Below are 22,461 nucleotides of genomic sequence, written 5' to 3'. Positions count from 1 at the left end.
TATATATCAGCGCCGTGTGGTGTAGCCACAGTGTCGAAATTGACGAAAGCGCGGAAGAGCTGAGCACATGATATCCCGACATGGACAGTGGAAAGAGAGAACAGCAGCACTGAAGACACCGCCAAAAGCCTAGACGCGCTCAGGTCCGATATGCCTTATGAAAACCTCGCAATCTTTACCAATGTGCAGTGTGACGCCGCTTCACGAGGATGTGAATGCACGCTGCAAACAGTATCAAACTACATGGAATTGCGTTAGTGCCGATTTACAGTGCAGAGTCAGAAGTCCTACTTGATGCCTGCAGTAACATCTTCTGGAGCAACCCAGGGATCGGATAAAGGTTGACATACCATAGAGGATACTTTCGAGCCATATCGTTATCAAGAATCCAGGTGCGACGTGGGGCAAAGCGGCAGATGGGTCGGCCATGGCGGGCAGATTCAGTGCTAGTCCACAGAAGAGCAGCCTTCCATACCCAGCACTACTGGAATGAGTGCTCTTACTTATCCCTCGAGAGTCGTGATGAAAGGGTGCTATTATAGATTCCCTGTTGTCATGCGGAACCCCGGTATCCTGATAGAACAAGAACGAAGAGATGAGCGGAATGATGATGTGCATCGGTTATGGCAAGAATGACCTCATACCCTTCATTAGCACAGTACACTCTCCGGACACTGCAGAAGTACAATGGTTGCGCGCTGCCATTAAGTACCTGCGGTAGATTTTACATACGTCCACAATTCTACCAATAGATCCTATCCACGGACGCATGGTGTGTGGCAATGCCAAATAAGCTATGGGCTCCGTGTCTGGTTGACTGTTCCACTGGAGCAGGGTAACTTCGAAATCTGGAACACACAGACCGGCAACCTTTGTGGGGCCCACGTAAGAAGCGGTCAAAGCTCCCCATAGCCAGATTAGAGCACGAGTACAGTCATGCACTATACTGTCACTTGTGTTATTCTTACTCGGGCGGATCTTCATCGGGTCCGACATCCTCAAACCAGATCATAATTAGATTGCACCATATTACCTCGTTTCCAGAACTCTCACGACGCGCAACCCGATCGAACACACGAAGCTGATAATGGGCGATATCGCATACTACATGGCCCCAAATCAGCTCAGCCCGCCTCCCTAGTCTCGGAAGCAACCGTGTACTCACGCTGACGCATAAAAATGTCGACACATCGCCCTCGTCCACGCCTACCATCTCGGCGAGGCTGATGAGCATCATGGCGCTGGGTCCACTCGGGATCAACATGAGTATGAACCACGTCAGCTGGTCGGCGATGTACCAGCCCTGTCTATACCGGTATAAGGTTGAATGCCGGAAAGAGACATATCGTGAAAGAGAAATTAAATGCGCACCGAGCAGTGAACCAAACAAAGAGGACAGACAGCACGGGCATAATAAGGTACCGGATAGCCAGCGTTGATAGCGTGCTTGTGACAAACTTCGTGCCGTCGGAGGATGTGGACGTGGGGAGGAGGTGCAGGTTCGCACCAAGCAGGAACATCTGTAGTACGACGCTTTGCGCAGTCAGCCGACCTCTTCCAAGCGGAGGGAATCCTGAGCGCTAGGGAGGCTTACAATAAGGAGCCTAGGTTCTCTATAGCCTGTGTAAGGGTTGTGTACAGCGGGCCGTCCTTGTCCAAGAGCATACGATGCAGGAATGGCGTAATCTGATACACAAACGTTAAGGTAGACCACACTGAGAACAACTGCGCTGCCAGCGTACACCCAAGACAAGCGCCATTCCCGCGCCGATGAGGGGTGGATTAATCCATTGGAACGGTCTCTTGATCATCTTGCTCTTCCCGCGGAGTTCAGGTACGGCCGGAACATCCTGCAATGCGTCCAATACTTCCCCGGCATCAGCTGCGCCATAACTATGAGGAGGGTCGTCTCTTAGCAGCCCGACGTGCTCGGTGTCCTGGATAGTCGGGATGGGTAGGTCGAACGAAGAAGGGGAGGCAGGAGACTCCGGCGGGTGCTGTGTGTCTGGAGCGAGGTGGTCGGGGAGGACGGTCTTGGGTGGACGGTCTTGCTTGAGGAGTGGCGGGCCGAAGGCGAAGGTTAGCGTGTGTTGACTGCGCGAGAAGGCACACGGGTTAGGGTTAAGAAGTGGAACCGTAAGGCCAACTTACACGGCTGAATTGAGCAATATCATACTTCGTGCTCTTTGCATGAATACATCGATGCTTTCGTCGGGTCTCCTGAGCGCACCAAGTACCCCCGAATTCTGAAGGGCCTGGATCAAGAGAAGCGGCAGAGCGTTCGACTCGGCACGTCCCGCGGCTGGGATTGTCCAACTGGGAAGACCCAGTATTCGCTATCATACATAGTTTACCAAGACCACACTTTCGCTCTTCTTTAAAGATGCGCACCTGGGCGATCCACCCAAACAAATGTGCTATGATCGTACTAACAAGTCCCCACGCTGGGACGATCCACATCCGCTTCAGCTCGCGGACCGTAAGCTGGGGGCCCATCTGGGAGATCATCAGGCATGGCAGAAACACCGCAGTTGTCACTTTTGAGAGCCGTTTCGTCGCTGAGCGGGAGAGTATTGACTTGGAAGTCGGTGCAGAACAGAGATACCCCGCGCCTATGGTGAGAAGGACGGCGATGGCGCCTTGGAAAGACCCAAGGAACGTTGTTACAAGGGAGTCGGGCGGAGCCATAGTCGCTGGCGGTGGTGGTGGTAGGTCATCAAGGAGGGCTGGGATGGAGACATGTCAGTCAAAGTTGCTGCGTCTGAGTCCGACCCGTGTCGGCGGCAATATTGGCTGCAATACTTGAGTGTGACGACATAAAAGGTTCCAAAAATAGAGGCCCTCTATTTCTATCCCATATCCCGCCACCGCATGCTGCATGTACAGCTCCCACTTTAACAATAACAGGATGTGCTGGGCAAGCAGGCCGTATGAATTTATTTCAGTGTCATTCGTGGTTGGGTAAATCATATTATTTGAACCACGCCGACATTGACGATCATAGCTAATCTAGTAACCAGAAAACTACATACTCGGGACATCACAGAACCAGCACTATATCAGCGACAGCAGTATTGGATGGGAGCCATATGGTACAGGATACACCAGATAGTCGGTTCGTGGTCAAATCTCCTGGATGATATCTCCAAGGCGGGCTCGTAGGGCCTGGCGGCTCTTCAGCCTGTTGTGCAATTTAGTATGTCAAGCAGGCATGGAACGGTGAGGCAAAATATATACGCAGCCAGCATGGAATTGATGTACACTGGTCGGCAGCATGCTAAGCGTTGTAGAAATACTTACTTAGAAAGCTCACATTTCCCAGCACTAAGGTCCAGTCCCATATCATATATCAAGGTATTCGGGAGCGCTAGTGACTGCTGCCGTTTATTCATCAACCTTGACTGAAGGTCAGAGACCGCTCACCGCGACCATGAACACGACAGTGAATATACTACAATGCAAATGGGACCGTAAGCGCGGGAATGACCCGAGACAAAGTTATCGTACGTCACCAGCAACCCCATCACATAGCTCAGTAGGGAGTCAATGACGGATCTGAGGGGCACTCAGTACAACTGAGCATGAATTACACAAAACTTGTTCATTACCTCCACGCGTCCAAAGAGGATTTTCGGCTTCTGTAGAGATGACGGCACATAGTGAAAGCAATTGCCGCGTCAATGATAAAATTGCAACAGGAACCTATGTACGGTAAAATCTGGAAGTGATACAAGCGACCATACCGAGAGTCAATATTGCGAAATTCATATAGAAGCACGTACCTTTTCTGCCCTGACCGTTGCGGTATTATATGAGTTCACATAAGCACCGGGAGTTAACTTTGCCTTCATCAGATACAGCCTTCCCGACGGTTGAGTAGCTTTCTTACGCAGTAACGATGAATCCTGACACCGTTGAATCCCGGAACTACATCAATAATTCAGTATGGAGAGGCTCATCAGTACCCATGCCTATTGTATGACGTAACTCTGTAAGTAACTCAGCTCCGGAGGCAAGGCGCCTTACAGAATTCCAATACAGCTCCAAACGTCTGGGATAAAATGATCAGCGAGCTAGTTGAAAACCTGTCAAAAGTTGCAAACGGACAAGTAGGAACGAAACTTTACGCCGTCCGACTGGGCTCAATGAGTACGTACTCTCCTGTATATGTAGAGCAGGCATGCTCACGAGACCACATCCGTCTTATATAAAAGCGAGCTGAAACACTCCTTAAAATCCTTGAAATCCCAACAGTGGTTATCGCTGCTTACCACTGTGCAATGAAGATGATAATCTGCTGGAGATAGATTGTTCAGCTAGGAAAGTCTAGCGAATGAGTACATGAGTACCGTGGGGATGACAGCTCCCTCTGCATAACACCGCTATCAAGAATAAATCCAGTACGGGTGGAACGGATGGAACATACGTTATAGCTCCTGTAGATTACGAGATATCAGGTGCGAAAAGCAGCACACATGTAACCTACCATGGCGTCGCGTTCAAAATTGATGGCTTGCGAACGAGGCAGGACCAAAGCAAATGAGACAACAGACTCTGGTGGGTAGTGTCCAACTGTAACGGTGATGAGCGCCTGTCATTGGCCTCAGGTACGTCAGGTGCCATGATGTACCAGGAATGTTGTCGCAACCTCAAAGCACAACCCACTCACTACATCCATTGGAATGAGGCAGCAGTGTACGTACCATGATTCGCAGCGCAAGCTTGTCGTGCGCATAGGTCCTGAAGTACCTCCACGTTTGTCCAAACGTAAGCCCGTAAAGACTGTTAAATCAGAAGGTCAGCATGCGCCTACTAAAGCAGGACGAGACATACACGGTCGATACGGTGGCTCCGATAAACACCACACCAATCGTGAGCGACGGTTGCATCCTCGGTGCAGAAAGATTTGAGTTCAGCATTCGAGTCTGAGTGAAGCCTGGACCATATATGTAGTCGAGCGTCAGGAGCAATCAGAACTACCATCGCTATATGTGGTTTCCATTACGAAGCCAGCTCCCAGCAGGGAAACATTGAATGCCCCAGATGAGGGTGCATTTATACGCCGTGGCGCAGACTTGTGGCGTGCCGCCTGAAGATATCACTGCGGATGGAGAAACCATACATACAACGAACCGCCACAAATGCCCGCGGAGCCAGTATGACACTATAGCGTCTCCTAAGGTCGGTCTGCGATATAGTGCACAATTCAAGGATTTATCGACATTAGTCCGTACTGACTCTGCAGAGTCGAGAGGGAAGCAGATGATTAACCTCGCATGTATGCGATAGATCTTGAAGGAGACATCTCCGACATAATATGAATATCCCAGCTGGGGGCAGGATATCGGCCCTGATTGCGTTTCCTCGGTGAATAGAGATGGTCGCTCCGTCGGCGATATGCTGAAGGAGGAGGCGCCTCTAGTACCGGTTCCGCCATCTGCCATGAGTTGCTCAACAGCTTCGAAGGCAAAAGTAGCCACTCAGCAATGACCATCACTTGTGGTCATCTTATCCACTCTAGGGCGGCAGTGACAATGATGACATTGAATTATTGGATATTGTCCTCCATAGTGCGGCAGTGGAGAGTCGTGTATTTGGAATCTGCAACTCACCTGTGCCCGAATATGTTTAAGATGGGAAGGTAGATGAACTGACAAGAACCGCTAAGGCAACAAGGACCTACATTACCTGATGTGGACAGTAGTGAAGTAACTTATAATGATGAGTACGTCTAAGCGTTACCAGAAACCGAGGACTCACACCTAGATTTCGTATTCATTGTGGTGAATGCTGCGACTCCATCTGATGCGACATTGCTTGATGGTGCCATCGTAAGTTCAGTATAATGTGGGGAAGTTCATGCATTCTCGTAGCTTGGACCGCGTCATTCGGTGGGCAAGATAGGAGCAGTAACCAGCTTGCCAGAGAGGCAGCAAGAGAAGAACATTGCAAGTTTGGGTCCGCCTAAAGGTTTCATCGAAACACCAAGCTTCGACACATCCGCACCTTGTTCCAGGGACGGATCTGGCAAGCTTAGCCCTCCAACGAAGTTATCGACATCGACATGTACTTTAGCACCTAGCAGAAGGTCGCGTACATTATGAAGGATGATTTCGAGGACGTCGGTTGCGAATCACCAGGACGGCGGCTCGCAGCTACAGCAGTTTCTCCGTAGATATCACATGAGACCATCCTTCAGGGCGAGGATGCCGTGCGCGGGTTATAGTTGCGGTCGTCGTAGAAGTCCCGCCGCCGACGGCGGTGAAGATGATGCGCCGTCCAGGATATTTCCTTGGGCCTGTAAATATACTCACTTTTAAGGTCTTTGGAGCCTATCCTCTCTTTGTCGGCGCGCATTACTATCTCCTACTATAGGACGTTGTTCGACTCTGCGGGCTCTTCATATTCCAAACGTCGGGTGCAGCGCGATAGACTCGGTCGTCCAGTAACATCGAGGGGAACGCCAGACACGATGAGCACGAGGACATGATGATCATGAGGGCGACGTGACCGGGAACTTATAGCGCAGCGAGCCAATTACATCATCGGCGCCCATCGCCGGAGGCGGCGTCGCAGACACGAATCCGCCCGAAACCCCAGAAAAACTTGCAAGAGCACTCATCTTTCTTCAACACGTCCTCGCCGTCCCCGACGACATCCAGCTATGTCGCTCTGTCGTGGTAAGTGGTGTCTTGATTTTGAAATCAGCGGGAACACAGATTCTCAAGCCGAAGCCAGCACGGTCCGTCGTGGCGCGGTCGCTGCCTAGGCCTTCCTCGACGAGGTCTGCGCCGTTCCTCCTCTCGCACGTGAAGCCGCGGTCTCCAGCGCAGTTCCAGCTTGTGAGGAGAAGTGCCAGTGCAACAGCAGGCAGCTCAGGACCAGAGGTACGTGTTCTCCATAAGCGTTTTCTCAGGGATTAAACTGAAGAAGACCGGACGCGTCAGGTATCCCCCACGCCTCCAAAATTATCGCTATGGAGGAGGTTTTTGCAGACGCTAGGTACAATTACGCTGGTCACCGTGGTAGCTTCGGGCGGAGCGTTCTATTACTATGCAAAGAGGGAGCAGCATCCTGGCGAGCAGCTGGACTTTGATCCGGAGAAGAAGACGTTGGTTATCTTGGGTAGTGGATGGGGAGCGACGAGTTTGTTGAAGACTCTGGATACGGAGGATTACAATGTCGTAAGTGACGCGCTTGCATATTGCGGTTGTAATCCGAAGCGAAACGAATCGTCTCGTCCAGATCCTAATCAGCCCTCGGAATTACTTCCTGTTCACACCACTGCTACCTAGCGTTGCTGTTGGGACAGTGACACCACGATCTATTATTCAGCGTGAGTTTTCCCCATTGTGGATCAGTCAAACCTCTTGACCGCTTTGCAGCAACACGCTACGTCGCCCGCCATAAAAAGCGGAAGGTGTCTGTCATCGAAGCCGAGGCGACTGATGTCGATGTACGTGACCTTCCGCCTTCAGTTTACAGGTGGTCCTGATTTATTCGTTATGCAGCCTCTTAAGAAGACAGTGACTTTCTCAGACACTTCCGATATCCAAGGTCAAGTATGGTCCACGACGATCCCATACGACTACCTTGTCTATGCCGTTGGGGCGGAGACACAGACGTTCAATATTCCTGGGGTGGCGGAACATGCATGTTTCATGAAGGAGCTTCATGATGCTGAGAAGGTCAGTCTGTTCCGTGCCCAATTGAATCATTGGACGATAAATGATCCTGTTTGCCCTTAGTTCCAAACACGATTCATGGATTGCGTCGAGTCGGCTGCCTTCCCGGGACAGAGCCCCGAGGAGATCGACCGATTACTGCACATGGTCGTAGTCGGAGGCGGACCCACAGGTGTCGAGCTTAGGTGTGTTCATTCACTTACCACGATCTTCTCTTTTGACCTCGTTCTAGTGGTGAATTGCACGACTTCCTGACGGACGATCTGAAGCAATGGTACCCTGAGCTGGCCGAGCGCATCCGCATCACGCTCGTGGAGGCCCTCCCCACCGTGCTCCCCTCTTTCAGCAAGCAGCTGATTGAGTACACCGAGTCGACGTTCAAGGAGGCCAAGATCGACGTCCTGACGAAGACGATGGTGAAGGAGATCAAGGAGAAGAGCGTTGTGGTCAAGATGCCGGATGGGAGCACTAAGGAGATGCCAATGGGCCTGATCGTGTGGGCTGGCGGGAACAAGATGAGAAAGCTCACCGCGGATTTGATCGCGAAGTTGCCCGAGACCCAGACTAATAGGAGGGGTTTGACGGTTGATGGTGCGTTTGGTTCTGCACTTACCCCTCAGCCCAGGCCTTGATTCATCGTGCGTTTCCCAGATCACCTGCGTCTGAAGGGTGCCGAGTCGATTTTTGCCTTGGGTGACTGCACCGCCACGCAGTACGCGCCCACCGCGCAAGTTGCCACGCAAGAAGGCGCTTACCTTGCTCGACTGTTCAACTCTATTGCCAGGAAGGACGCTCTGGAGAAGCAGCTGAAGGCTCTTCAGGCCGACCCTATTAAGGCCGAGGAGCAAAAGACGGAAGTTGAGAACCTGCAGAAGCAGCTCATGAAGCTGGAGAAGTTGCGGCCGTTCCACTACAGTCACCAGGGCTCGCTGGCGTATATCGGATCTGAGAAGGCTATTGCGGATTTGCCAATCTTTGGCAGCGGGAATGTACGTGCTGTTTGTCCCTGTGCCTATAAAGTGTCTTGCTGATCGGGGTTTGTATTTCAGCTCGCTACTGGGGGTGTGGCGACGTACCTCTTCTGGCGGAGCGCCTATCTCAGTACCTTATTCTCTTTCCGGAATCGGGCGTTGGTGGCTCTTGACTGGATGAAGGTTAAGTTCTTCGGACGGTACGCCTCACATATATGTTGATGCGATTTGGGCGACTCACTTGTTGGGTACAGCGATGTGAGCCGGGAATAAACCTGGGATTAAAAGCGCCCATCATAAAACACCTCATAATGCGATAAATCGCTTGATTCTCATACCTCTTCCTGTGTTAGTTGTTTAACGATCCGTCCTCGTGTTTGGCATAATCTGTCTGACGAAGTCGCTCCTTTGCCTGTTCCTAGACTTTATCGTGATCACTATAGAGCATAGACTATTCTTCACTTCTTCCTACATCTCTTAACCTTATGCCCTTCATGTCAGTAGTGAATAGTCTACAATGGACATACTATTAGGATGTATATTGCATCGTGAAATCATAGACGAGTGGTTGTTATCAATCGCGACTTATACGACAGAAACCCTAAGCTAGGGGTAACTCGGGGCACTTCGATATTGATCACATTCATTACCCCGGACAGCCGATATCTCACGACCGAATCCTTCATTGCGTCCCCCACTGCTTACAGTACCTAACAACTCTTGAGTCATGGCGTCAGGGAAAATGAAAGTCGAAATTGACGAGGATGTAGACGACTTGGACGGTAAGTACGCGTGACTACTATCCGGGGCGGTTGGTCTATATAGCAGGCTTAGGATGATCGTGATCGTAACGGTATACGCACAGATGTCGTGGAACAGTTCAACGCCCCTGCTCCTTCTCAGCCCACCAAGTTGCAAGGGTCGGCTAATGCATCAGCAACTGCTCCCAAGCCCACCGTGGCCACGAATGAAGCGTCGCAGGAGGAGTCGGACTTTGCGAAGGAACTAGAGAAAAACATGGAGACGCTCATGCGAGAAATGTCACTGAGTGGGGAGGGATCTGGAAGTGGTATGACTCTCAGCGAAGAAGACAAGGAGAAAGCCAAGGCGTTCGCGGCAGCTTGGGAGGCTATGCTGGTGGAGGGGATGGACGAGGCGATTGGGAAGCGGAAAGATGAGGAGGAAGATCCTGGAGAAAGGAAGGATAAGGCGACGGAGAAGGAGGTCGATGATGCCTTTCAGAGAAGTATCAGGCAGGCGATGGAGAAGCTCGAGAGTAGCGAGAGTGCAATGCAAGCGGACGCCAATGCTACCTCGGACGAATCTCTGGAGGCACTGCTGAAGCAGCTCAATGGTACGCTAGGCGAGGGAGAGGAGGGCGAACTCCAGGGGCTGCTGGAGAGTATGATGTCGCAGTTAATGAGCAAGGAGGTGCTATATGAGCCTTTGAAGGAATTGCATGATAAGGTGAGGCATCTATCCTTCTCTGAGTCCTGCGTTCTGACCATATGGCAAATAATTGCATTCGCGCCAACTACTGATCGTCACATTCACATTCACCGTCCCACATCTCTCAGTTCCCTTCTTACCTGTCTGAAAATGCCGCCACGCTCTCCGATGCGGACAAGTCTCGATACCAACAACAATACAAGTGCGTGACGAAGATTGTACAGATCTTTGAGGAGCCAGGTTACTCGGATGAAGATGCCGAGAAGGGCAAGACAATAGTGGAGTTAATGAACGAGGTGGGCTATTTTCTACCTCCGGTCGAGACCTCTCGTCTCTCCTTTCGTTATGACCCGTGTTTCAAAATTGACCTTGCTTGTACAGATGCAATCGCACGGCTCACCACCGTCAGAGATTATGGGTCCATTACCTCCCGGATTTGAGATGGGGGCAGACGGCTTGCCTAAAGTTCCAGACGGGTGTACGATTTCATGACATATGCTGTCAACAGGTCAGTTCGAGGTGGGCCAGACCGAATGGTATGATGCGCGTTCGAGCGCCTGATACGCCTCATGGGGAATCTATATGTACTTATATCGGATCAGACATCTCTACCAGTTTTCGTCCGTCCGATCATTCCCTTTCGTCGCCGGACTTACCGCTCAGGAATTCAGAAGTGGTGGATGGAACTGAGTAAATTCTTGTTTGTTGATTACACGCTATATTACAGATCCACTCCGTTCGAAAGCCCCACGACAACAACACTGGGAATCTCAGGTCAGTTCTGGGTTGGGCGAATGGGCTTCTGGGCCTCGACTCTGTCGAAAGGCGCATTGATCTTAAACCATGGCGCGGAGTCTGTGCCATTGCCCTGTATGGATGGAGTAACTATTCAGCGATAAGGTGCGGAAGACGATGTGGCATGGATCACTCACGAGGATGCTATGCGGGAAGCCGGGATCGAACGGTAGGATGCTCTCCAAGAACTTGATTTGTTCATCCGTCAAAGATATATCCAGTGCCTGGAGGTTGTCCTGGAGCTGCTCGACCTTGCGGCCTCCAATAATAGGGAAGACGTAGGGTGTTTTGTGCATGACGTAGGCGATAGCAACTATCATATCGAGAATGGGTTAACGAGGCTCGCGAGCATACCACCAAGGCAGAATACGCACCAGCTGTGAGCGACTTGACGCCAACTTCGTTCGCAACCTTCTCGAGCGCATGGGACATCTTCTTCTCGTCCTCCGTGCGCTCCCAGTTGGGCCCAAAGATGGTACGCCCTTTCTCGCCGGTCTTCCGGCGCCGTTCTTCCTCCTCGTCCGTGCGGAAGTGGCCCGCGGCGATGACGTTCCAAGGCGCCAGCGCCATACCTTCGTATGTGAAGTCAATAAACAGGCGGGCCGAGGTGATTCAATGTGGCGTGCATACCTTCGGCGCGGCACATGGGGATTATATCTCGCTCAAAATCGCGCTGCATGACGTTCCACGCGCCCTGGTAGATTACGAAGGGCGTCTTCCCCGTCAGGCGGGCGTACTGGTTCGCCTTCGCGACAACCCACGCGGGTGTGTCGGACACGCCCTGAAAACAACCCTGAATCAGCACTCGATACCTCTTGAAATCAAGGCCGTACTGACTAGATAGAGCACTTTGCCCTGCATGACGAGGCGGTGGAGGCCGTCCATCACCTCCTCGACCGAGGTGTTGTAGTCCCACCAGTGCACGTAGAGGATGTCGATGTAGTCCGTGCGGAGCTTGCGCAGAGAATCGCGGACGCTCATTGCCATGGATTTCACGTGGTTGCCCGTAAAGTTGACTTTGATAGAGACAGAGTCGTCGGCGTTCTTGTAGTTCGTGGTGTACTGCAAGAGACAGAGGCATGAACATCGGACGTGAATTACGAGGACACGGGTACATACCTTCGTAGCAATCACGAGCTGATCGCGGATGCCCCTCGTCTCCATCCATTCGCCTATGATTTCCTCTGACGACTCGTCTTGACTTCAGCCATACAATTTAGCTAACGAAGTAATAACGACAAGGCAATGAGAACTGACTAGTTGTTAGCCGTGTCGATGAAGTTCCCGCCGCCCTCAAAGAAAGCGTCCAGGAGCTTCATCGAGGACTCTTTGTTCATCGCCCCCATACCGGCCCACTTGTCGCCGATACTCATGGCACCAAGGCAGAGCGGAGAGACATGAACGCTGGCGGTTGGAGCGAGCTGGCGGTAGCGCCCGAGCTTGGTTTTGGGAGGAGGAGGGGGTTGCCAGAAAGACATGTCTGCAGGTACACGGAGGGTGGCACAAATAACAAGATGGCGAATAGGTGTACTGCTACCTTGCTCTTATACAGGATGTCTGTGGAGGTCTCGGGTTCTCTACTGTTCCACCCCGTTCCTGCATTATTCAGCTATTCAGTAACTTCTGTTCCTGCCGGTGCTGGCGTGGCCTCCGCGGCACCTGCATTTGTTTCCGCTATCTTCGACGACCCGGTCATCGTAGACATGGAGTTACGGCGTTGTGACCGCAAGTCTGCGATCCATCGGATGCTACGTCGTTCTTTTCGTCAAACTCGACTCTAGAACGACATATTCAGCCCCATGCACGTCAAATACGAGTCGCAACCTAGATTTACCTGCGGCTGCCCCTCAACTGGCCATAGTTTATGCTTCAAGTTGAGGGCTTCAAGTGGAAGTTTGACGATACGGTCATCGGACGGCAGCGGATCCGATAGTCGAGTCAATGTCGATTCGGTCAGATCGTTGATAAAGCGATCTTAGATTCATGAGCTCACAGGAGAATAGTTGGGAGAATATATTCATCCCTCGGTGGCCCTTGACTCAGTTGGTACGTGCGGACTTTCCGTTTCGGACAAGTTAAAACGTATAATGCGTTTTGCTTAAGCATAACGGCGCAAGCAGACTCCTGGAATACGGTGAAGGTTTTGTCCCCTAGGAGCCATGAAACATTTCTCAGACGACTTGGAAGCCCGATTCGAGCCGGATGCATCCATCGCGCTCGCGGCAGGCAGCGGGATGATTCAAAGCCACATCGATTAGACATACGACCGCTGCTGGTAACTGTGATTACTATTCTGTTTCTCGGTTGGAGTTCCTTTCGCCATACACGAAAGGTCACTTGTGGGACTCGGAACTTGTGTGACTCTGTCTTGAATTAAACTTGGTGACTTGCTAAACGTTAATGTCCAGATGCAGGGAGTCTACTTTGAGTTTACTTTCTCGGCTCCCTGCAACGATGTTGGTGACGGAGGGACTTCCCGTCTCACGATTGTATGGTCCCTCCCGATCATCGCTGTGTTTTATCTCCCGGTCGTCGTCCTCGTAATCCTTGCATCCTTATCTCTTCGAAGAGTCATAGAAGACGAAAGCCGTGACGCTATGCCGCCAGGACGCGCAAGCTACGGCTTGAAAGTTGCCTGGAATACAAATAGGCCGTCCACGAGCGAGCAACGCCTAGTGCACATTGCCCCCTCCAGATAGCTTGTCACCATGTCGTCCGCCACGAAACCCACTCAGAAGAGCGCGCTGAACATCGTAATGGTCAGTGTATCAAATCATCTGGCAGTGACGTCCGCTGAAAAACAATTATATCTAGGGCGCGATGACGTTCGGTGCGCCGGACAAGGACGGCGCGCGGGTGACTGACCTGAAGGACTGTGCTGCAATCCTTGACGTGTTCCAGTCGCACGGACACTGCGAGGTACGAGACGGATTGTGCACTAAGGAAATGTTGGATTGATCCTTCCGTCCGGCTAGGTTGATACCGCCCGAGTATACGTTGGTGGGACGTCGGAAGAATATCTTGGCAAGCTGGACTGGCAGAAACGCGGCCTGAAGATGCACACCAAGCTTTACCCCACCTTCGTAAGCAAATTCGGCATTTCACTTGTCTCATGCTCCTAACAGGATTCAGAAAAGCCCCGTGGGCGCCACACTCCCCGATGCGCCGCAGGATATATCTCATACTCCCGAGGTACGTAGTACTGGTCGCCAGTTACCCCGCCTGAGTCTGATCGAATTCTTTCAGAGCCTCCGCAAGCATTTCTTCGACTCGCTAAAGGCATTGAACACCAAGTAGGTGTCTTGCGCGCCTGTTCCTCTATATCGCTGACTACACCTGTACCCAGCCACATCGACATGTTCTACCTCCACGGCCCCGATAGGAACACTCCATATGAAGTGACGCTGAAAGCCGTCAACGACCTCTACAAGGAGGGTTACTTTGACCGTTTCGGCATCAGCAACTACACCTCGTAAGTGCCCATCCTATGCCGATACGCATCTGTTTAAATGCTCCAAATAGTTGGGAAGTGGCCGAGATCGTCACCCTCTGCAGAGCGAACGGTTGGATCCAGCCCACCGCGTACCAAGGCATCTACAACGCCATCCACCGGTGATTCATCCTGCCTTTCGTCTCCCCCACCATTGACTCATTTTATTCGTGCATTTCCAGGATGGTCGAGCCGGAGCTCTTCCCATGCCTGCGGAAGTTCGGCATCAGTTTCTACGAGTTCAATCCCTGTACGTTCGAGCAGAAAGCATACAGCGTGGAATGTGTGGCTCATTATCCAAATATCCACAGTAGGCGGAGGCTATCTTGCCGGTCGGTACCTGTCCCCAGATGCGCCATCTGAAAAGGGTTCTCGGTTCGATCCTGACAGGCCTGTGGGCAAGGTAAGCTCCACAGTGACGCTCGTCGCCAGAGCGGTCTCAAACATGACCCGCATCTCTTCTCCAGCTGTACCGTAAAAGGTGAGCTCACCTACGCCCGCCATCCGGTACTCTCGCACCTCACATGCGTGTCCCGCTAGGTACTTCAACGACACGTACTTCCGCGCGCTCCAGGGTATCAAGGCGGCCGGGGACAAGCACGGCCTGACGATGGCGGAGATCGCCCTCCGCTGGGTGTCCCACCACAGCCTCATGAAGCGGGAGTACGGCGACTCGATCATCATCGGTGCTTCCAGTGTCAAACATATCGAGCAGGTTCGTGCACTGCCCTTCTTTCTCTGCGCGCTGATACTTATTGCGTTCATGGCAGAACCTGGACGATCTGGAGAAGGGCCCGCTACGTGAGTTCTCTTACCCGTCCAGATATCACTTTGCTGTGGCTGACACGTGTCCGCTTGAAGCCGAGGACGTCGTACAAGCGGTGGATGAAGCTTGGGAGCTGGTCAAGCCGACTTGTACCACGTACCATCACTGATTTCTAGGCACGTTCATGTAATTTCAATCAACTGTGTAACATCAATTAGCAGAATGCAATGCATCTTCTCTGAAGTGGTACCGACTTGCGTCCGTGGTAGTGTCCTTTGAATGCTGGGGAGACGTGACATGGCCTGACTTCACGCTTACTCACTACCGGAAGAATTATCGACTCTGTGACTAGCTGGCGCGGAGGATCAGCTGGTCTTACCAGGGAGTCGTGACTGACATGTCCACCGCCGTGGGCCCGGGGCTGCAAACGCGTTCGTTCTTCTCGTTTCAGCCACCCTATCTTACCCTCAATCTGCCTGCTCATGATCTTCATGCAGGTGCATAGGATGTTCATCGTGGTTCCATCAAATCGCAGCCGCTCTATCTCAATCAAGTTACCCCAGATCCCTGCCACTGATGCCAATAAGTGACTTACGACCGCCAAGGGGACTTGATAGTCCCTTCCGACTTCACGAATAAGATGGAGAAGGTAATCTACACTCGTGTTCTTAGCAGCCAACTTCAAGCTTTGCGCATGTACAAACTTCACTCGCTGTTCTGAGAGCTTTCTTATAGGCGCACTGGTATGAGGCTCCTCGTAAAATTCATCAATTGACACTCCCATGCAACATACTCTTTCCGGCTCCTTTGCCGGGTTTCGTTCCTGACCTTCAACAGCTGCCCCTGAGACTCACGTTGGCTGACGTGAAATCGGCAGAGTACACCTTCACGGACGCAGTCTAAGGAGCCGTTGGCCCAAACTCGGCGTGACCGCCTGGACTACATACCTTGAGAGTCTTCAACACCGCGCTAAGATGTGGGTGTTATATCCAATCCTTCGAATGACGCTGCTGACATATATACGTACCTCTCATGTTTGACGTGTCACTTCGGGCAATAATACATGGATTACTACTCAAGCCCTCATGACGACTGCACTTCTCCGACAAGTACGGACTTGCATCTTCCGGCCGTCTTCGTCGCCCTGCCGCGCATCCGGATCGTTATCTCCGGGGAACATGAAAGACTGCCGCGAAGACGCGCAGGCCACGGCTTAAGCATCGTCTGGGCTATATAGCACGAGCATCCGAGTCATGTAGCGAAACCAGCATTAAAGTTCACGTTTGACCCTTCGAGTGCAGAGACGGATCCGCTGTGTCATCCACCATGAACCCCGCTCAGAAGATCCCTCTGAACATTGTCATGGTCGGTACATCTTCCATCCATACTAAGAGATCTCCTCTCAAGGAGATATTCCTAGGGCGCGATGACTTTTGGTGAACCGGGCAGAGACGGCGCGCGAGTCACCGACTTGGAAGACTGCGCGGCGATTCTTGATGTGTTCCAATCGCACGGACACTACGAGGTGCGTCTTTTCCATTGAGCCCAGTGCTAAGAACGTGATATATCCCCCTATAAGGTGGATACCGCCCGCATCTACATCGGCGGGACGTCCGAAGAGTACCTCGGCAAGCTGGACTGGGCGAAGCGAGGCCTGAAGGTGCACACCAAGCTCTACCCAACCAAGGTGCGTGCTGTTTTCTTGCTTCTTTGTATGTAGTGTGTTCTCTAATGAGTCGCGGATGCAACGTAGGACAACCCTATTGTTCAGGCGCTCCCTGGCGCTCCCGTGGATATCTCGCACACTCCCGAGGTGCGCGCGTCCTCGTTCAGGATGCTTTTTTCTACTCCACTTACTGATGAATTGACATCCTGTAGAGCCTTCGTAAACACTTCTTCGACTCCCTGAATGCCCTGAATGCCAAGTACGTTCCAACCAATTACTTGTATTGAGTAGCACTGACCGCCGTATCCAGGCACATTGACATGTTTTACCTGCACGGCCCAGACAGAACTGTTGCATATGAAGTGACGTTGAAAGCGGTCAACGACCTCTATAAGGAGGGCTACTTTGACCGGTTCGGGGTCAGCAACTACGCTGCGTGAGCTTCGCCCCTCGAGATTGATATCATAGCATTGATTTACTGTTGGGGTAGATGGGAGGTGGCCGAGATGGTCATGATCTGCAGGAAGAACGGGTGGATCGCGCCGACCGTGTACCAGGGCGTGTACAATGCCCTTCACCGGTGGGTCTCTGTATCGTTGAAGCCATTCCGTGGGTATTGACTGATGTATGTACAGCGGAGTCGAGCCCGAACTGTTCCCGTGCCTCCGGAAATTCGGGATCAGTTTCTACGAGTTTAACCCCCGTGCGTTTGTCATTACTACGCCGATTCGAGTCGCTGATTGTGCATGCCCTTACCGGCAGTGGCTGGCGGATACCTCACTGGACGGTACATGTCGCCCGACGCACCGGCGGAGAAGGGATCCCGGTTTGATCCTGAGACGCTTGTAGGCAAGGTGAGCTCCCTCTCATTCGTAGCGTCTGGCGTCTTAACAGCTGTTCAACCCGCCTAGATAGCACGCAAGAGGTGAGCCCATGCGACCCCACCGGGTGATCCTCTCATTATAATCTCGAACACAGGTACTTTACGGACACGCACTTCCACGCGCTCGAGTCCATTAAGGCGGTCGCGGAAAAGCACGGCCTGACGATGGCCGAGGTTGCGCTGCGCTGGGTGGCGCACCACAGCTTGCTCAAGCGGGAGCACGGCGACTCGGTCATCATTGGCGCTTCAAGTGTGAAGCATACACAGGAGGTGAGCCCGAGAGTACTGTCGGTACTGCCCAGGGCTGACAACGACCTCTGTGGTAGAACCTGGTAGATCTGGAGAAGGGACCGCTGCGTGAGTCCTTTTTGTCCTCTTGATCTGGGCCGTTGTGACTGAGCTTCGTCTGTCAAAAGCGGAGGAAGTTGTCCAGGTGCTGAATGAAGCATGGGATTCGGTAAAGGGGAGCTGCAGCCCGTACTTCCACTAGATTACGGACAGGTCTGCCAACATAATCAAGTCTAAGGACACCAATAACTGCAGAATTGAGTGAGCGGTTCGGACAAGGAAGACACGATGCGTCATGGGGTTACAAAAAGAGACATGACCTACCTGATCTTTTTTAAATGCCTGGAATGCCTTGGAAGCAGTGGCGTCCTTGTGTTTCAGACGCGTCCAAACGAACTTGCATTGAGGATGGACAGTGAGGCACGCATCATAGAGGTACACAAGGACTCGAAAACGCCACAGCCACACGGAGTTATTTATGCCCTCCACGGCATTGCACCGCCACTGATATCGGCGAGTTCACGACGATGATCTGATTGATGACTTGAGTGTTCCGGCTTACTGACGTGGGACTGAAAGCACTTGGACAGCTAAGTACTTGCACAGACGTTTCGACCCGCGACTGCTCCAGGACTCTTGTGTGCAGAAGACCGCCCTCGAGCTGAAAGATTTCTCGCAAACTTTGGTCCTGGATTGCAAATAGGTAGTGTAGCCGTGAGCGGAAGCGCTCCGGCACCCTGCGCCGCCCAGGACCTTTCGGCTGCGCCCCGAGTCACCTCGAGAGACATTGTGAATAAAGGCCGTGGCCGTAATTCTCGTCAGACAGAGGTCGGCCCTGGTTCAACGCCATGGCCGCTGTCGCATCCACCCTCGGCCTCTCCTCCATCCCCCAGCTCGTCTCGCCTTCTGCCGTCTTCGATTACCTCCGCATCCTCTTTGCCGGAGGCGCACTGTCCTCCTTGAGCTCCTGCCTCTTCTTCCTCCGCACCCGTCTCCTCTCCGCCCTCTTCTTGACCGCCTCATTCCCAGATGACAGCGCCGCGCACGCCTGGCTGCTCGTCTGGCTGTCTAAGCAGCCGGCGTGGCGCCGCGCGCGCTCTATTGAGGTCACCACGCGCGACCTCACCTTTGGCGAGCACGACAACGACGACGAGGACGATGCGACGACCGACCTCACATGGCGCCGGCTTTCCTTCCTCCCCGCACTCGACGTCCCGCACGTCCTCTGGTACAAACACCGCTGCCTGCTCGTGCACCGCCGCTCCGACCCGCTGCCGAGCTACCCCGGGCGCTTCGAGACGCTCACGCTGCGCCTCCTCACACGGGATTCCACCCTCCTTCAATCCCTCCTCCTGGATGCCAAATTCGCGTACGACGCCCTCCGTGCGCAGTCCACCTCCGTCTTCGTCTACGACTCCTCGGGGCGGCACAGCTGGCGGCGGCTCGCCTCCGCCTCGAAACGCCCGCTTTCCTCCATCATCCTGCCCCCGGGCGTGAAGGAGTCCCTGCTCGCCGACGCGCAAGAGTTCCTCGCGAGCAAGGAATGGTACCACGCACGCGGGATCCCTTTCCGCCGCGGGTACCTCCTGCACGGCGTGCCCGGCGCGGGCAAGACGAGCCTCATCCAGAGCCTCGCGGGCGCGCTCGGGCTCGACGTGTACGTCGTCTCGATCGGGCGCAAGGGGCTCGACGACGCGGATCTGGCGCAGCTGATCTCTGAATTGCCGGAGCGGTGCGTCGCGGTGATGGAGGATATCGACGCAGCGTTCGCGCACACGGTTAGCCGCGAGTCGTCCTCGTCGAATGAGGACTCCAGTTCTGTTGGGAACGGCGTGACTCTCAGCGGGCTTCTCAATGCCATCGACGGTATTGGCGCACACGAAGGCCGCATTCTATTCGCCACGACCAATAGATATGAGGCTCTCGATCCTGCGTTATGCCGACCCGGCCGCATGGACCGGCATGTCGAATTTGGGTACGCGAGCGCGCACCAGGCGCGCGAGCTCTTCCGCGTGTTCTACCAGCCGGCTGGTGGAGACTCAGAAGGCTCCGTTCCCTCGGAGAAGGATAAAGACACCGAGCTGGAGGACCTGGCCGCGCAGTTCGCCGAGAAGGTGCCCGAGGGGCGGTTCTCGATGGCGAGCCTGCAGGGCTACCTGATGATGTACAAGACTTGCCCGCGTGAGGCGGTTGAGCAAGTCGGGAGGTGGGTGGAGGAGGAAGAGAGGGAGACCAAAAAGGGGCGCGTGGAGACTTGAGCGCTGTGACCTTGCGCGCCTCCGTACTACAGTATACCTCGCATACCTCATAATATTTTCATCACACTATATACCACCATCTCATTGCATTTATCCTATGTATCAATAATAAAAGTAGAATGGAACCATTTACGATATGAAAGACTGCGATACACACATCATTAGATATGAAGACGACACCCAACCCCACCTATCAATTCCACTCACTCACGCACCCATCACCGCACCTTCAGCTTCCGCGAAAGGATAGTCAATATAACCTTTCGCGCCGGGTGTGTAGAACGTGTCCCGGTTATATTTGTTGAACACCAAGCCATCCCTCAACCGCCTCGGCAAATCCGGATTCGCCACAAAGTACCGCGTAAACGCTACGAGCACGTTCCCCCGCGCTGCCGCCTGCAGCGCCAGCGCCCTATCGAACCCGCCCGCGACGACCAGCAGCTTCGGCTGCCACGCCGCGTGCACAAAGTCGGTCGACTGGCCCGCGGGCACGGCTGCGCGGTCGGCGGGCCCGAGCACGCGCGGCTCGGTGACGTGCAGGTAGGCGAGCGCGGGAAAGAGCGCCTTGATGCGCGATACGAGGTGCGTGAAGGTCGGGATGGGGTCGGCCATGCCCATGCCTGGCAAGCCAAGTCAGCGCGCAGCGAGCCGAGCGGGCACGGGTACGCACCATTGGAGAGCTCCCAGGGACTCAGCCTGATCGCGGCCTTCGTTTCCCCGATGGCCTGCGTGATGGCCGCCAGGGCCTCGATGGCGAAGCGGGACCGGTTCTCCGCGCTGCCGCCGTACTCGTCCGTCCGCTGGTTGGTCACGTCCTGCAGAAACTGGTCGACGAGGTAGCCGTTCGCGCCGTGGACCTCGACGCCGTCGAAGCCCGCTGCTACCGCGTTCCTCGCTGCCTGTGCGTACAGCGCGGTGTACTCGCCAATCTCCTCCACACTGAGAGCTCGAGGAGCGCGGGTCTGATCGGGATGCGCGATGGCGGAGGGCGCGACGTAGGGCAGGCCGAGCTGCTCGAGGAGGGAGGGGTATGCACCCCGGCCCAGTGCCCAGAGCTGGCAGAATATGTAGGAGCCCTTGGCATGCACCGCGGCAGTCACCTACCATCGTATTCTAGCTAGGGTGTCTTCGGAAACATGCGAGGTCCTGCTCACCTTCTTCCACGCATTGATCTGCTCCGCATTCCAGATGCCAGGCACGGTAGGGCCGTACCCGCCCGCCCTTTCGGCAATATAGGTCCCCTCGGTGACGAGGAGCGTGCCGGGGACGCTCGCTCGCTGTGCGTAGTACTCAACAGTGAGATCAGACGGGATGTAATTCCCTTTGGCTCTGAAACGGGTCATGGGGGCCATAATAACCCTGTGAGCGAGCTGTACATTGCCCACTTGGATGGGCTGGAAAAGATGTGAGTTAGAAGAGAGTTCAGAGGACATATCTTGAAGCGCAATAATTGCAGTGAATCCGGCAGTGAATTTCGCGTGTGGCAGGATACGATACTGCTCTCCAAGTTACCTGGGCCATCTTATAGGCTCCCTGAAGGTGCGGTCGTTATGTTCTTTACGAACCTAGGTATTCTTCATAACCTACAGCTTGGTCAGCTATTTTCGCTCACTCAGCAGTTGTGGGCTCTATACTTGGCGCCATCCAAGAATGGCGGCTCCTCATTGGCCAGGAGAGTGAGAAGAGTGTTCGCCATCAACCAGCGCGGCTTATGTACTATAGGTGTGGACTTTTAGATCAATTAAAGAAATTAAAGAAATTAAATCGAAGGAGAGAGAGAAAGAGAAGGGAAAGACACTCCGTTCGGCCCCCGTGAGCTTCAGAAGGGGTATATTATTGAAAGGGTATACTAGTGCTATATTCAGGGATCTCCCTCGCTTGAAATATCCCTCGAGGCTAGTTTCTTCGGTTTCCACAGCACATGAATGTTGCTTCGCGGCGCTGCATGCTGTATTAACTCTCTGGATAGCTTAAGGCAAAACCTGGTGGTATTTTAAGTTTGAATGGACACCTCTATGTGTATCCCACTGCTCATGTGAATCGCAAGAAATCAAGCAACCTGGAAGTCAAAATCATTTTTCTTTCGGTGGTGCTGTCACGCCACTCACTTTATGCATCCCAAACTCAATGAATCACTTGTCACTTACCCACCTATAGTACTTCTACCTAGCTATGTGTCCCGGATCTCACAGTACAGATATAACTCTTCA

General features: G+C 53.3%; 9 protein-coding genes across 9 annotated transcripts; 5 read left to right on the top strand and 4 right to left on the bottom strand.

Moving 5' to 3' along the window:
* Nucleotides 1–1,029: 1,029 nt before the first annotated feature.
* GLOTRDRAFT_108071 (uncharacterized protein) lies at nt 1,030–2,688 on the bottom strand (the record flags this gene model as incomplete). The annotated part of the gene is made up of 7 exons (XM_007871799.1): nt 1,030–1,104; nt 1,166–1,307; nt 1,372–1,533; nt 1,595–1,686; nt 1,743–2,094; nt 2,152–2,336; nt 2,392–2,688. The coding sequence occupies 7 exons, from the start codon at nt 2,686–2,688 to the stop codon at nt 1,030–1,032; spliced, it is 1,305 nt and encodes a 434-aa protein (XP_007869990.1).
* Nucleotides 2,689–4,427: 1,739 nt separating this feature from the next.
* On the bottom strand, nt 4,428–4,889 carry GLOTRDRAFT_132896 (uncharacterized protein; the record flags this gene model as incomplete). Its single annotated transcript, XM_007871798.1, has 4 exons — nt 4,428–4,436; nt 4,487–4,591; nt 4,704–4,782; nt 4,834–4,889. 4 exons carry the CDS (start codon nt 4,887–4,889, stop codon nt 4,428–4,430), a joined length of 249 nt encoding a protein of 82 aa, XP_007869989.1.
* Nucleotides 4,890–6,599: 1,710 nt separating this feature from the next.
* On the top strand, nt 6,600–9,221 carry GLOTRDRAFT_81118 (FAD/NAD P-binding domain-containing protein). Its single transcript, XM_007871797.1, has 11 exons — nt 6,600–6,680; nt 6,739–6,887; nt 6,948–7,184; nt 7,246–7,336; nt 7,386–7,456; nt 7,512–7,688; nt 7,749–7,870; nt 7,918–8,276; nt 8,337–8,674; nt 8,735–8,856; nt 8,911–9,221. The coding sequence occupies exons 1-11, from the start codon at nt 6,665–6,667 to the stop codon at nt 8,927–8,929; spliced, it is 1,701 nt and encodes a 566-aa protein (XP_007869988.1). The 5' UTR covers nt 6,600–6,664; the 3' UTR covers nt 8,930–9,221.
* Nucleotides 9,222–9,643: 422 nt separating this feature from the next.
* GLOTRDRAFT_48572 (Pex19 protein) lies at nt 9,644–10,597 on the top strand (the record flags this gene model as incomplete). The annotated part of the gene is made up of 3 exons (XM_007871680.1): nt 9,644–10,123; nt 10,234–10,401; nt 10,487–10,597. Coding segments are annotated over 3 exons (759 nt in total), but the record flags the coding sequence as incomplete, so codon positions are not given.
* A 283-nt stretch (nt 10,598–10,880) lies between these two features.
* Nucleotides 10,881–12,378, bottom strand: GLOTRDRAFT_132893 (uncharacterized protein; the record flags this gene model as incomplete). Its single annotated transcript, XM_007871935.1, has 7 exons — nt 10,881–10,973; nt 11,038–11,213; nt 11,275–11,472; nt 11,531–11,681; nt 11,738–11,962; nt 12,020–12,101; nt 12,158–12,378. The coding sequence occupies 7 exons, from the start codon at nt 12,376–12,378 to the stop codon at nt 10,881–10,883; spliced, it is 1,146 nt and encodes a 381-aa protein (XP_007870126.1).
* A 1,230-nt stretch (nt 12,379–13,608) lies between these two features.
* Nucleotides 13,609–15,382, top strand: GLOTRDRAFT_123122 (Aldo/keto reductase; the record flags this gene model as incomplete). Its single annotated transcript, XM_007871796.1, has 13 exons — nt 13,609–13,659; nt 13,715–13,819; nt 13,876–13,983; nt 14,033–14,092; nt 14,147–14,193; nt 14,247–14,372; nt 14,423–14,512; nt 14,573–14,640; nt 14,702–14,793; nt 14,858–14,871; nt 14,931–15,105; nt 15,161–15,191; nt 15,252–15,382. The coding sequence occupies 13 exons, from the start codon at nt 13,609–13,611 to the stop codon at nt 15,323–15,325; spliced, it is 1,041 nt and encodes a 346-aa protein (XP_007869987.1). The 3' UTR covers nt 15,326–15,382.
* Nucleotides 15,383–16,482: 1,100 nt separating this feature from the next.
* Nucleotides 16,483–18,195, top strand: GLOTRDRAFT_132891 (Aldo/keto reductase; the record flags this gene model as incomplete). The annotated part of the gene is made up of 13 exons (XM_007871795.1): nt 16,483–16,521; nt 16,577–16,681; nt 16,736–16,843; nt 16,910–16,969; nt 17,035–17,081; nt 17,133–17,258; nt 17,313–17,402; nt 17,458–17,525; nt 17,585–17,676; nt 17,734–17,747; nt 17,801–17,975; nt 18,032–18,062; nt 18,122–18,195. 13 exons carry the CDS (start codon nt 16,483–16,485, stop codon nt 18,193–18,195), a joined length of 1,029 nt encoding a protein of 342 aa, XP_007869986.1.
* A 1,333-nt stretch (nt 18,196–19,528) lies between these two features.
* Nucleotides 19,529–20,251, top strand: GLOTRDRAFT_48634 (P-loop containing nucleoside triphosphate hydrolase protein; the record flags this gene model as incomplete). Its single annotated transcript, XM_007871687.1, has 1 exon — nt 19,529–20,251. A coding segment is annotated over one exon (723 nt), but the record flags the coding sequence as incomplete, so codon positions are not given.
* A 207-nt stretch (nt 20,252–20,458) lies between these two features.
* Nucleotides 20,459–21,684, bottom strand: GLOTRDRAFT_48565 (FMN-linked oxidoreductase; the record flags this gene model as incomplete). Its single annotated transcript, XM_007871678.1, has 3 exons — nt 20,459–20,871; nt 20,922–21,351; nt 21,406–21,684. The coding sequence occupies 3 exons, from the start codon at nt 21,682–21,684 to the stop codon at nt 20,459–20,461; spliced, it is 1,122 nt and encodes a 373-aa protein (XP_007869869.1).
* Nucleotides 21,685–22,461: the final 777 nt, after the last annotated feature.

The sequence above is a fragment of the Gloeophyllum trabeum genome (assembly GCF_000344685.1).
Source record: "Gloeophyllum trabeum ATCC 11539 unplaced genomic scaffold GLOTRscaffold_00015, whole genome shotgun sequence".
NCBI lineage: Eukaryota > Fungi > Basidiomycota > Agaricomycetes > Gloeophyllales > Gloeophyllaceae > Gloeophyllum > Gloeophyllum trabeum.
The sequence above is the reverse complement of the archived record's forward strand: the minus strand, read 5'-3'. Positions and strand labels throughout refer to the sequence as shown.